This window comes from Vulpes lagopus, chromosome 6 (genome assembly GCF_018345385.1).
Source record: "Vulpes lagopus strain Blue_001 chromosome 6, ASM1834538v1, whole genome shotgun sequence".
Taxonomy (NCBI): Eukaryota; Metazoa; Chordata; class Mammalia; order Carnivora; family Canidae; genus Vulpes; species Vulpes lagopus.
In genome coordinates, this window is record NC_054829.1 from 57,183,050 (window position 1) to 57,194,761 (window position 11,712).

The 11,712-nt window shown below is 49.5% G+C and overlaps 1 protein-coding gene across 2 annotated transcripts; it reads right to left on the reverse strand.

The window, feature by feature from the left end:
- Nucleotides 1–226: 226 nt before the first annotated feature.
- SSTR1 (somatostatin receptor 1) lies at nt 227–5,508 on the reverse strand. 2 transcript variants are annotated; one of them, XM_041760255.1, is made up of 3 exons: nt 5,328–5,508; nt 4,647–4,798; nt 227–3,801 (listed from the first exon to the last, which is right to left on the reverse strand). In XM_041760255.1, the coding sequence occupies exon 3, from the start codon at nt 3,732–3,734 to the stop codon at nt 2,667–2,669; it is 1,068 nt and encodes a 355-aa protein (XP_041616189.1). In that variant the 5' UTR covers nt 3,735–3,801; nt 4,647–4,798; nt 5,328–5,508; the 3' UTR covers nt 227–2,666. The 2 variants fall into 2 exon arrangements, with proteins under 2 accessions (XP_041616189.1, XP_041616187.1); XM_041760253.1 differs by lacking the exons at nt 4,647–4,798; nt 5,328–5,508 and having other exon boundaries at nt 227–2,353; nt 2,597–4,535.
- Between the last annotated feature and the right edge of the window lie 6,204 nt (nt 5,509–11,712).

The following is an 11,712-nucleotide window of genomic DNA, read 5'->3' on the forward strand; positions in this document are numbered from 1 at the left end:
TATTCATATTGACTCAAAATTGTTTTTCCTCTTCCTCTGAACTAACAGACTTTTCTTTAAAAAAAAAAAAATTCAAAGTATAACCCCAATCTTGGTAAAATGTCCAAACGTAATCTGGAAACTTTTTTCTTACAACCTAAGTGAGACACAAAGCAACCAAGCCCATGTATATGTGTTTTTAAATAATCCCCTGAAACAGTAAAATTCAAAAGGCAAAGTCAGACAATTTGCAACAACATAATACATTTGTTTATTTAGTTAATATTACAATGGTAACAGGTTTAAGAGCACTAGATTTGTATCCCCTTAAGAGGATAATGTTTAAGATTCATAAATTTCATTGTTCTTAACCATTAAAAATCCATTTTCCAAAGGAGTAATAATATATATTATCATTAAGGAACAGACCTAAACTTTATGATGTAGAACCAAAAGTGTGTATTTGTTCATTTTTTTAAACAAAACATTAGAGACATTTTTACTCGTGGCCACTGCTTTCAGGAAAGCACAATGTTCTTGAAGCAAATATTACACAAAACATTTTTTTTTCCGTAGTGATTTCAACCACTGTGTATCATGTCAGTGAGAGAACCTGACAGCCCCAGACTTGGTATTTCCAATGGTTGTAATACACTCTGGCCTACTTAAACAACCAACCAGCAAACATGTATTTAGTGCCTACTATGTACATGCCAGCATACTAAAGCAATACAGGAAATACACAGAAGTAAAATTATTGGTCCTTGCCCTGCTAAGGCTTCCAATATAATTGGTAAAATTGAAACATAGACACAAACTACTTTCAATGTGTTCAAAAGAAGTGACAATGTTAACTAGATTGTGTATTAGAATGGCCTATGCTGGAACCCAGAAGAAGCAGGGACATCAACAGGGAGGGACATTCTCAGCACTGATTAAGATCTGTCTGCATCAGATTTCTCAGCTCCAGACTTGAGTGCTTTCTTGAACACTCATATCTGCAAGTGCTCCTGCCAGCCTCACATTGTTTCATGGATTTACTACAATGGAGCAAGATAAATATGCGTAATATGTAAAAAATAAATAAATAAATAAATAAATAAATAAAATCGTACATAGAGTAATGCTGAAAGGAATTCAGGACATTCCACTCTGCGTTGGGAGGTGGCTAACCCACATTATCATTTATTTATTTATTATTAAGACAAACAAGAGACTACATAAGAAAAAGTATAAAAGAACCTCCAAACTTCACTGAACACAAGCAAAAATAAAAAGATAAGGAAAGAAGGCCCAACAAAGAGGAGAGGTTTTGAGGGGTCTTTCGGCACAAAAAGACCCCCACCTCCTCACTGCCACCCCTGTCCCCACCCCCGCGCCCAGGGTCCTGAAGAAAAGGCCCTGGGCTAGGCAAATAGGGAAAAGCAAAGCACAGACACATCTTCCAACATCACAAATAAATAAATAGATATGTCAAACAAGAAAAGAACTTATTAGGCACCGCTTGAAAGGCAGCAACCTTCAGCGGCCAGGCGGGCCGCGCGCGCTCTTTAGCCCGCGGGCGGCAGCAACGCGCTCGGGATTGGCCGAGGCCCCGAAGGCGCCCCCGGGGTCCTGGCCCGGGTGCCTGGGCTTCGCGACAAGCCGGGGCAGGAAACCGAGTCCGCTGCTGCTCTCCCATCTGCACCGCCTGAAGCCTCGGCGCGGGAGCGACGCTAGTGGCCGCACAGGCCCCGGGGGCGGCGGAGAGAGCGCGCCCTGCCCTGCCCGGCCCTGCCCGGCCCTGCCCGGCCCTGCCCGGCGGACGCTGACCCGGGAGTGCCCCGCGCTGGCTCTGAACTCAAAAGCGCCGGTAGCGGGGCGGGAAAGAGGGTGGTTTCGCTTCCCTGCCAAACCCTGGAACCTTCTCAAAACTCCCGGGTCGCTCGCTTGCTGTCAGTTCCTTTTTGCTCCAAGAGGGGGGGTTTGCCGGGGGCTGCAGAACCGCCTGCGGTTCGAAGCGCGGGGCCGATTTCACTAAGCCCCTGGCTCCGCCGCGGGTGGAGTGGAAGAGGCGCGGGGGTTCCGGGCAGGGCACGACCTCACCCGAGAGCAGGAGGAAAGACCAACCGCCCAGCTCCTTTCGGGTCCTACTTGCCTTCACCCAGGGCTGAGCCAGGGGAGAGCGGCGATTCCCCAGGCTCCGCTAGGGGCACCCCGCGGAGCCCGGCGGGCGGAGGGGCGCGGCGGGGCGGGGCGGGGCTGAGGGCGAGCTGGGGACTCACCCCGCGGGAAGCCCGTGGCGGTAACCGAGGCTCAGCTTAAACAAAAATAGCGGCTGGCCGGGCCGACAGTCAGGCTGAGTTGACGACGCGTATGAGTTCATGATCTGCACCTGCAGGACGGGGCGGAAGGAAAGATCGAAGTTACAGAGTGGGGAGCACAGAGGGGCGAGGCAGCGCTGGCGCCGAGGAGGAGGGGCCGAAAGTAGCCGACAGGAGCCAGGAGCCAGCAGCCTTCCCCATCTGTTAGCCAAGTGCCCGGTGCCACCTTCGTCGCGCGACTTCCCCCCCACGCGCACGCAGTGCCGTGGCCCCACGTTGCCCCCGCCACACCCAGGCGCCTGGGATACTTTCACCTCTCGCACCCGGCCTCCCTTCCTCCTCATCTTCCTCCTCCCGTGCGCAGGGCCGTCGCGTGGCCAAGGCTCAGAGAGTCGTGATCCGAGACGTGCAGGTGCCATTGCGGAAGACGCCGCCGCCCGACTCCAGGTTCTCGGGCTGGAAGTCCTCCACGCTGTAGGCGCGGCTCTTGAGGGCCGTGGCGTAGTAGTCGACAGGCTCCTCGGCCGCGTTGTCCATCCAGCTGAGGCACAGGATGCGCTGGAAAGAGCGCTTGAAGTTGTCCGAAAGGAAGCCGTAGAGGATGGGATTGGCGCAGCTGTTGGCGTAGCCCAGGATGACCGACAGCTGGCTCACCGTGGCGTCGTCCTGCTCGGCAAACACGTTGACCAGCTGCACCACATAGAAGGGCATCCAGCAGATGACAAACACCATCACCACCATCATCACCATCAGGGTGATCTTGCGCTCCGAGCGCTTGCGCTGCTGCCAGCCGGCCTTGAGAGCCACCATGCGCATTTTGGCGATGATGAGCACGTAGCACAGGCAGATGGCCCCGACGGGCAGCAGGAAGCCCATGAGAAACGTGTACAACACGAAGCCCACCAGCCAGCGCTGGGCGGGCTCGGGCATGAGCATGTTGCAGGCCACCGTGCCATCACTGTTGGCCGCTGTGCGCGAGAAGACCACGATGGGCAAAATGACCAGCAGCGAGAGCACCCACACGCCCAGATTCACCACCTTGGCCACGGTGGGCCGGCGGTAGCGTGCTGCCTTGATGGGGTGCACCACGGCCACGTACCGGTCCACGCTCAGCACAGTCAGACAGTAGATGCTGGTGAACATGTTGACCGCGTCCACGCTGAGCACGAGGCGGCAGAGCAGCGCGCCGAAGGGCCAGTGGCGAAGCAACGTGGAGGTGACCAGGAAGGGCACGCTGAGCATGAGCAGCTCGTCGGCGATGGCCAGGTTCAGGATGTAGATGTTGGTGGCCGTCTTCATCTTGGCGTAGCGCAGGATCACGTAGATGACCATGGAGTTACCACACAGCCCCACCAGGCACACCACGGAGTAGATGAAAGAGATGAGGATGGCGCTGCCCTGGCCCTCGCTCAAGGTCCCGTTCTGGGACGCGTTTCGCCCCGGCTCCTCCATGCCGTCCGCGGCGCCGGCCCCGGGGCCCCTGCTGCCGCCGCCTTCCCCGCAGCTGCCCGGGCTGGGGCTAGGAGAAGAAGGAGAGGAGGCAGTGCCATTGGGGAACATTTCAGCTGACGGGGGCCGGCGGGGCCGCCCGGGCCGGGCGCTCTCCCCGCGCCCGCGCCCGCGCCCGCGCCCGCGCCGCTCGCGCGCTCACTCGGCGCCCCGCCCGCCCGCCCGCCCGGAGCTCGCTGCTGCCGGGCCCCCGGGGGAGCACGCGGCGGCCGCGGGAGGCTCGGCTCGGACGCGCGCCGGCGGGGCGCATTGCCCGGCGGCGGCTGGCGGCTTGCGGCTGCGGGGCGCCCGGGCACACGCGAGCGCCGAGAGCCGCGGCCGGCGGGCTGGAGCCCCGCGCCGCACAGCCATTAAGTGGCGCGGCTCTGGGCTGGTGAATGATTAATAGACACCACCAGCGCGTCAGCAGCTACGGAAAGGGAGGGGTGGGGGTGGGGGTGGGGGTGGGGGTGGGGGGAGATGGGGGAGGCGGTATAGGTGGTTTCCCACCCCTCGCCCAGCGCGTTTCCTTCCCGGTGCTGTGCTCTGACCAACTCTGGCAGCTGCTTCTGGGGAGGGGGTTCCCCTGCAGCACCCTGTACCCATCCCTCAGGGGCAACGCCTTCTTGGAGGGTGGGTGGGAACCCGAGGTGTAGAATCCGCCCCACCCCACCCCACCCGGCTCCGGTCCGGGGAAGCAGACCCCAGGCACAGATGTCTGTCTGGAGTTCAGCTCAGTTTCCGTCAGTTGCTGCCCCGTCCTGAGACACCCCCAACTCCGCTCCTCGGCGATCGTCCCGGGCCCTGACCCCCACCTCCCGCGCGCGCTCGCCCTGCCCCTCCAGGCCCGCCGCGGAAGCTGTGGGTCCCCCTTACCCAGGGCGCTCCACCTCCGGCCCGACGCGTAGAGGCCCGGGCAGGTGCTGCGCGGTCTGGCGGCCCCGTGACGTCCTTCGCGCGGTGCGACTCCCGTCCCCGGGCTGGACCCGCGCAAGGCGCCCACGCAGACAGTCTTAGAGTCGCTGCGGCTGACCCAGAGCGGGGTTAGGAGGAGGAAGGACACACACCGCGCGCGTTAGGAGATGCTGCCTTACAACACCGCAGGCAGCTCTTCGCCGGCGGGAGGGATTTAGGGGCCCGAGTGAACCCCTGCGAGTCTCCTAATAAAGCCTGTAGTGCCCAGAGCCCCCTGCGCCTCCCAGAGGAATCTGGGCCGCGGAAAGGAGGCCGCGCGGCGGGGAGCGCGGCGGGGAGCGCGGCGGGGAGCGCGGCAGGAGCCGGAGGCTCCCTCCCCAACGTGCCAGGCGCGGGACTGGAAATCCATCTAGGTGTTCGCCGGGGGGAGATGGCTGCGCCGCTCCGAAAGGCTCCGCCTGCGTCCCCGCTGTACTTTGTACCCGGGAGAGTTGGCGGCCCCGGGGGAGGAGAGCGTGAAGCCCCGGGGGAGCGAGGACGCCAGCTCCGCGAAACCCACGCGCGGCCCGCCGTGCGGGTGACCAGCCCCGGCACCAGCCCCACGAACGGGCAGGAAGACCTCCGGGGCTTTCCGCGACTTACCTGGGTTTCAGCCTTTTCTGAGGCCCCTGGACGTGTGACCCCGTTCTGGTTTACTTTCCGAAACTTGTAAGAGACGGGAATCAATCGATGTAGGCACGCCTAAAACTCGCTTGCTCGCTTGCATTTAAGGGTTGAATGGTTTCTGTGCGGAAGGACGAATGTTCAATCACCGTGATTTTTAACCACCTCTGGGACTTCCCACCATCCCTAGTCTAGGCTCGCTTTGGCTTTCTACTGGTTCCAGTCCAAGGAAGGATCACTCCACCCAGCCCTCCTGTCCCTTTGCAAAACCCATCAGGTCTTTCTCTGAAGTGCCCCCAGGAAGACTGACCTGCAGCAGACTAGGGCTGGGCCTCTTTCAAGCCTGAGCTTTGTCTTCAGTTTCTCCTTAGTTCCTCCTTCCTTTCAACCAGGTGGGGTGCCCATGGTGCCCTGGGTCTCAGGTCCCTGCCCACCCCCCCCCCACCCCCTGCGCCCCCATCACTACAGTTTGCACTCAGGAGAGCAATCTGAAACAGAAACTCAACTCCTCACTGAAGCTATTTGTGCCAGACAGTTCAGCATGAAGAAATGGATGCAGAACCTTGGGGGGGGGAGGGGGGTGTATAATTCCTACCGCCCCTTGTTTTGTATGGGCAATCTTCTGCCTATATGTGTTTTAGTTCCTGAACCTAAATGCTCCTGAAGGGGAAAGAATGACTTCTGTAGTGTGTTGATTATACCAGTCAAAGATAAATTATGTCAGGCCCTCCTAGGAAGGTGTACAATGGACACTGAATTATTAATGAGAAATGTGCTAGGAAAGAATTTGAAATTTCATAAGGCCCAAGCTGTTTAACCCATTACTTTATCTAAACAAATTACTTTTTACCTTTTACGAAAATGGGATGTGGAATTGATGGTTAGTTGTGTTTTATCTTCCTTAAAAAATACTGAACATATGGAGAGGAAAAAAAAGAATGTTCATCAAGTTTTTTTTTTTTTTAAATGGCCATTTTTTTCCCCCAGAAGAGCTTTTTTACAAGCCAAGCCTCATAATGGTTTAGATGCCTCTTTGCCAATCACTGACTAAAGACACCTGGCTATTCTTTAGGGGGCTGACATTTCAACAGTCATCATTTAAATGCCTTGGCATTGATCATGGTTACTCCAGGGGGAGTGGGTGATGGGAGCCAGTAAAGCACAGCTCTGTTGTTCAGATCTCATACGTTCACTTCGCAGCTCACCTTAGAAAAATCTCCTCTCCATTTAGTGGTAGTCTTATATACCAAAGAAGAAAACTTAAGACCTGACATGAAGATGTTTGTTTGTTTGCTTGCTTGTTTCTGAAGTGGTTTCTATGATGAATTACTTATCTATAAAAAAGATTGACAAGGAAATATCATTTACACCCACTAGAATGGCTATAATAATTTTTGAAGGAAAAAAAATGTTGGCCAGCATGTAGAAAAATTGGAAACCTTAAATGTTGCTGATGGAAATAAAAAATAATGCAGCAGCTTTAGAATGTTATCGATTTTTCAAAAAGTTAAATAGAATTCCATATGACCAGCAACATCCTGCCCCTAGGTACTCCCCCCCACACACACACACACAAAAACCCCTGCAAATAGGCGTTTGAACAAAAATTGGTACACTAATGTTCATAGCAACACCATTCATAATAGCCAAAAAGTCAAGCCCAAATATCCATCAACTGATGAATGGATAAACAACGTGTAGTACATCCTCTCAACAGATTATTCATCCACAAAAAGGAATGAAGCACACATACGTGAGCCTTGAAAACATCATGCGGTGAAGGGAGCAAAACAGAAAAAAGTCATGTATTGTGTAATTCCATTTATCTGAGACATCCAGAACAAGCAAATCCATAGAGACAAAGCTGCCTAGAGGTTGGCAGTCTCTGAGGGGAGAAGGAATGGAAAATGACTACTTAATGGGTACAGGGGTTCTTTTTTGGGTGATAGAAATGTTTTGGAGTTGGATAATGGTGGTGGTTGTACACTGTGAATGTACCAAAGGCCATGGAATTGTGCATTTCAAAATGGTTAACATTATGATTTTCATAGCATGTGACTTTTACTTCAGTAAAAAGAGAGTGATCGAGATGGGTATGAGCCATGTTGTGTTATGGATTCATTTCAGTCACATATTTCTTAACAATGTATCTGTGAATTAATCCATGAACAAACAAAGCAATCCAGCAAAAGACAGCATATCTGGGCTAAATAATATGAGGTTGGGGTTGCAGCTGTTTTGAAATTATATTAGGAACAGGAGCCCAGTTAGGAATGCGCCTGCCTCTCAGACCTTAATTTAATGTCTCTTAATGAAACTGGAACGCTAATGTGGGCATGGCATTGTTATAATGTGTAAGGAACACAGCCTAAGAGAAGTCAGAACTCCACAGTCTTCGTATCTTGTTTAAAAACTTTTTATTTTATTTGTTTTTAAAAATATTTTATTTATTTATTCATGAGAGACACACACAGAGAGAGAGAGGCAGAGACATAGGCAGAGAGGGAAGCAAGGTCCCAGTGAGAGCCTGATGCAGGACTTGATCCCAAGACCCCGAAATCACGACCTGAGCTGAAGGCAGACCCTCAACCACTGAGCCACCCAGGTGCCCCCAAACTTTTTTTTTATCACAAATCTAAAGCCTAGAAAAGCTTAGGATAGGCTTGTTTTCCCTGTGAAAGTTAACCATCCTGTAGTCTTCCCCTCTTTGGTTATTATCTTTTCTATGCTTCTGTAATATGAAAATTTCTAGATAGGAGAGAAGAAAATGAAGGCTGCCTGCAAAAAGGGGAGGAGGAAAAGTTCTAACTTAGGGAGTTGCAGATTCTTAAGTGAACAGTTTTTCTTCCCCATCTCAGTACTCTTACAAGTTACACTCTCCTATGCTATCAGGTACCAGGTGCACACTTGGATTACTGTATTTATCACACTGTGCTGTGATTTCTTTGTATACTTATCTCTCCTTCCTTCTATATCTGTAAGCTTGCTGAGAACAGTGGCTATATTTTACTTATCTTTATATCCCCAGCACCCAGCACGGTACCTGGAAAATTGCCAAACACCGCCTTAGTTTATTTTTCTGAGGTATGCCATAGATAATATCTTTCTTTTGTTCCAACCCATAAGATGTAGATACAAAGAAGTGAACTTCCGGCCTCTTGCAAGAAAAGTTTTAATATCTGTGTAATATCATCATCTGTAATAATTTATTATACATTTAAATCATTCTGAACAATTTCAATTTGCATGTCCTGTATCAACAATGATCATGCTGATGATTCCTTCATTGATCATTCTTGGTCTTAAATTTCTTGGCAGAGAAAAGGCTCTGAAAAAATGGGTGGTACGTACTTTAGTAGCTAATGATGGTTATTTAATAGCATCATGCAGTGTGAAAGCCATTATATGTGGAAGATCGTTTCTTTTAATTGCAGTCCTGAGTCTCAGTTGGTTTGGTGGAATAGTAATTAACAGGAGCTCAAACTCTGCTTCTGTCAAATCATTAATAATGTGATTTTTCCAACTGAAGCCTATGGTGGTCTTCAAATGAGTTTCTCTAATCAATGTAGTGGTAAAGTGCTGGTTAGGCCAGGGATTAAAAGGAACACTTTCTGGAATGTGCTCTGCACTAGCATCATCACAGTTGTGTTTACAAACACCTGTCTGGGCAGATGGGACCAAGCTGGCCATAAGGGGCAAGCACCATTCAGCAATATGGCCCTCAGCAAAGGTATGTGTCACTTAAAGACCATCTGCCACCAAGCAGTTAACGTGATGACAGTCTGATAAGAAAGTTAACCAGAGTGCAAAAGTGGTGATGAAACTAAGGAAGAATCCTGGACCTCATTTTCCAGGGATGCCCCCTTGCTTCACAGCAGCCCTGGTTGTCTGTGGTTCAGTTCATCACCAATCTCAGCAACTCACCCTGGCCTGCTGATTTTCCTATTGCCTCTTCTGTGAAACAGCACGACAGAGTCATTTTTGTGCTTTCAAAAAAGACACACATGGTGCAACAACTCACATTTTCTCCTATGGATTCTCTACTACTGGATACTATTTCTAATAACAAGAATTCAGCACATACGGGAAAGTATTCATTATTATCAATGAAAAAATAAAAATAGAGCAAAGAACAAAAGCAGGTGCATGTTACTCAGATTATTTTGAGTAATCCTTACCAGTAGTACATTTTTCTCTAACGTCATCTGTTAGTCAAGGATTTCCAGCTCAATTTAATTTCGAACAATTTTATCAAAATTTGTTGACGTTATTCTTTTTAGCAGAAACTACAAAAATGCCTTCAAAGTCACAATACCACATTTTTGTTTCTTTTAATTGATGTTTGATTTTAAGCAGAGCATTTTTTTTTAAAGATTTTGTTTATTTATTCATAGAGACACAGGAAGAGAGAGAGAGGGAGAGAGAGAGCCAGAGACACAGACAGAGGGAGAAGCAGGCTCCATGCAGGAAGCCTGACATGGGTCTCCAGGATCACACCCCAGGCTGTAGGCGGCGCTAAACCACTGCGCCACCGGGGCTGCCCTTAAGCAGAGCATTTAAACAGTTACAGCAAATCACTCATTCCCTGAGAAAGGGTTGTTTCTTTGGAGTGGGCTGATCTGTCAATCGGTTTCATCTAAGGAAGAGCCCAAAGCCAGCAAAAAAAAAAAAAAAAAACAAAAAACAAAAAAACAACTGGCTGTGGGAAGCAAAGACAGCTTTGTAGATGAAACCTGTGAAGCTATCTTTTATTTTTTAAGATATAAAAAGTTTTGTTCTTAATTAAAAACAAAAAGGCATATAATTAGAGAGTGATTTAAATCTTTGTAGTCATCACAATACCTGCCACTGCGATACTGCCACTTTGTTCTCATTTTAAGTATGTTGAGGCAGGAGACTAGGACCAAAACACTGCTTTACTTAGATGACACGGGACAACTAAATGACTGATCTTCTCTTTTTTTGTAAGTGGAAGGTGGAACTGTCAATAATGGGTTTGTGTTGAATACATCTCTATCTTCTACCAGAGATAGGAGGAATGGGGCGATATGTCCATGAGCTACGGACTCAGAAGGCAGGCTCAGAACCACTGAGATTGGTCTAGAAAGAGAACTCCTGGATGGCCACTCATCTTTCTCTTTCTGAGGGTGGGCTTTCTCCCCAAAGCCAGGCCCTGCCTCTGCTCTTCTTTCCCCAGGTAACATGGGGTGGTATTTTATTTTGTCCTTGGGGAAGGAGCAGCCTATGTGACAAGCTTGATTCTTCCTTTCTTGTCAGAAGAGGGAGGCAAGAAGATAGCACAATCCAGGAAGGACCACCTGGCCTAGAATAAGAAATTACCATTCCTTGTTGACGTCCTGGGTGAACTGAAATTTCTCTGCTTATGCAATTTACCAATACATTGGCTTCTAATACTGTATCCTGTGATTAAAAAAATCAGAGAAGTGAAATTCAGACTATAGTAGAACAGACTGAATTTCATAGCTGTGTTATGTATAGTCATTTTTTTTGCCTCAATTTCTGTTTTTTAAGATTTTATATATTTATTCATAAAAGACACACAGAGAGATCAGAGACATAGGCAGAGGGAGAACAGGCTCCCTGCAGGAAGCCTGATGCGGGACTCCATTCCAGGACCTCAGGATCATGGCCTCAGTCAAAGGCAGCCACTCAACCACTGAGCCACCCAGGTGTCCCTTTTTGCCCCCATTTCTTAATAACAAGGTACTAAAAATAAATATCATAATTCCACTATGTATGAATAATGCTGGTTTAATCAAAGCCAAATAATTTATTCATTAACTTAACAAATATTTATTGAGTGCCCACTGGGTGGCAGACACTGGTCTAGGTGCTGGAAATATAGTGGCAAAGATTAAGTAGTTTCCTACAGACTTCTAGAAGAGACAGAAGGAGAGTAAGCAAGTAGACTTATGGGTAGTGGAATTGCATTTGGTGATAAGTCCTAAGAAGAAAAATAGAGATGAGAGGCCAGAGATTGCTAGAGAGGCTGGGTGTATTTGACTTAGGTTGGACCGAAAGGGAAGGGAAGAAGATGATGCTTGAGAGGCACTGAGTGATGCGAAGGTAAAGGAGCACATGGTGGGGGAAGGTGTTTTCCAACAGAGCATGTGAAGCAGTTCAGGCCCTTGGAGGAAGATGTGGAGCATGGGGTGCTATGGAACTGTGGTTGGCCTGTGTGACATCTGGGCCCAATCCACCAGTAAACAGTAGTAGTCTATTATACTTCTAACAGCAAAAAACTGGATGGGGCAAAAGAGGCATTAATATATTTCTTGCATTTAATACAATAGAATGGAAACTAAATACTAAAAATGGTGTTGCAGGTGAATTATTATTGACA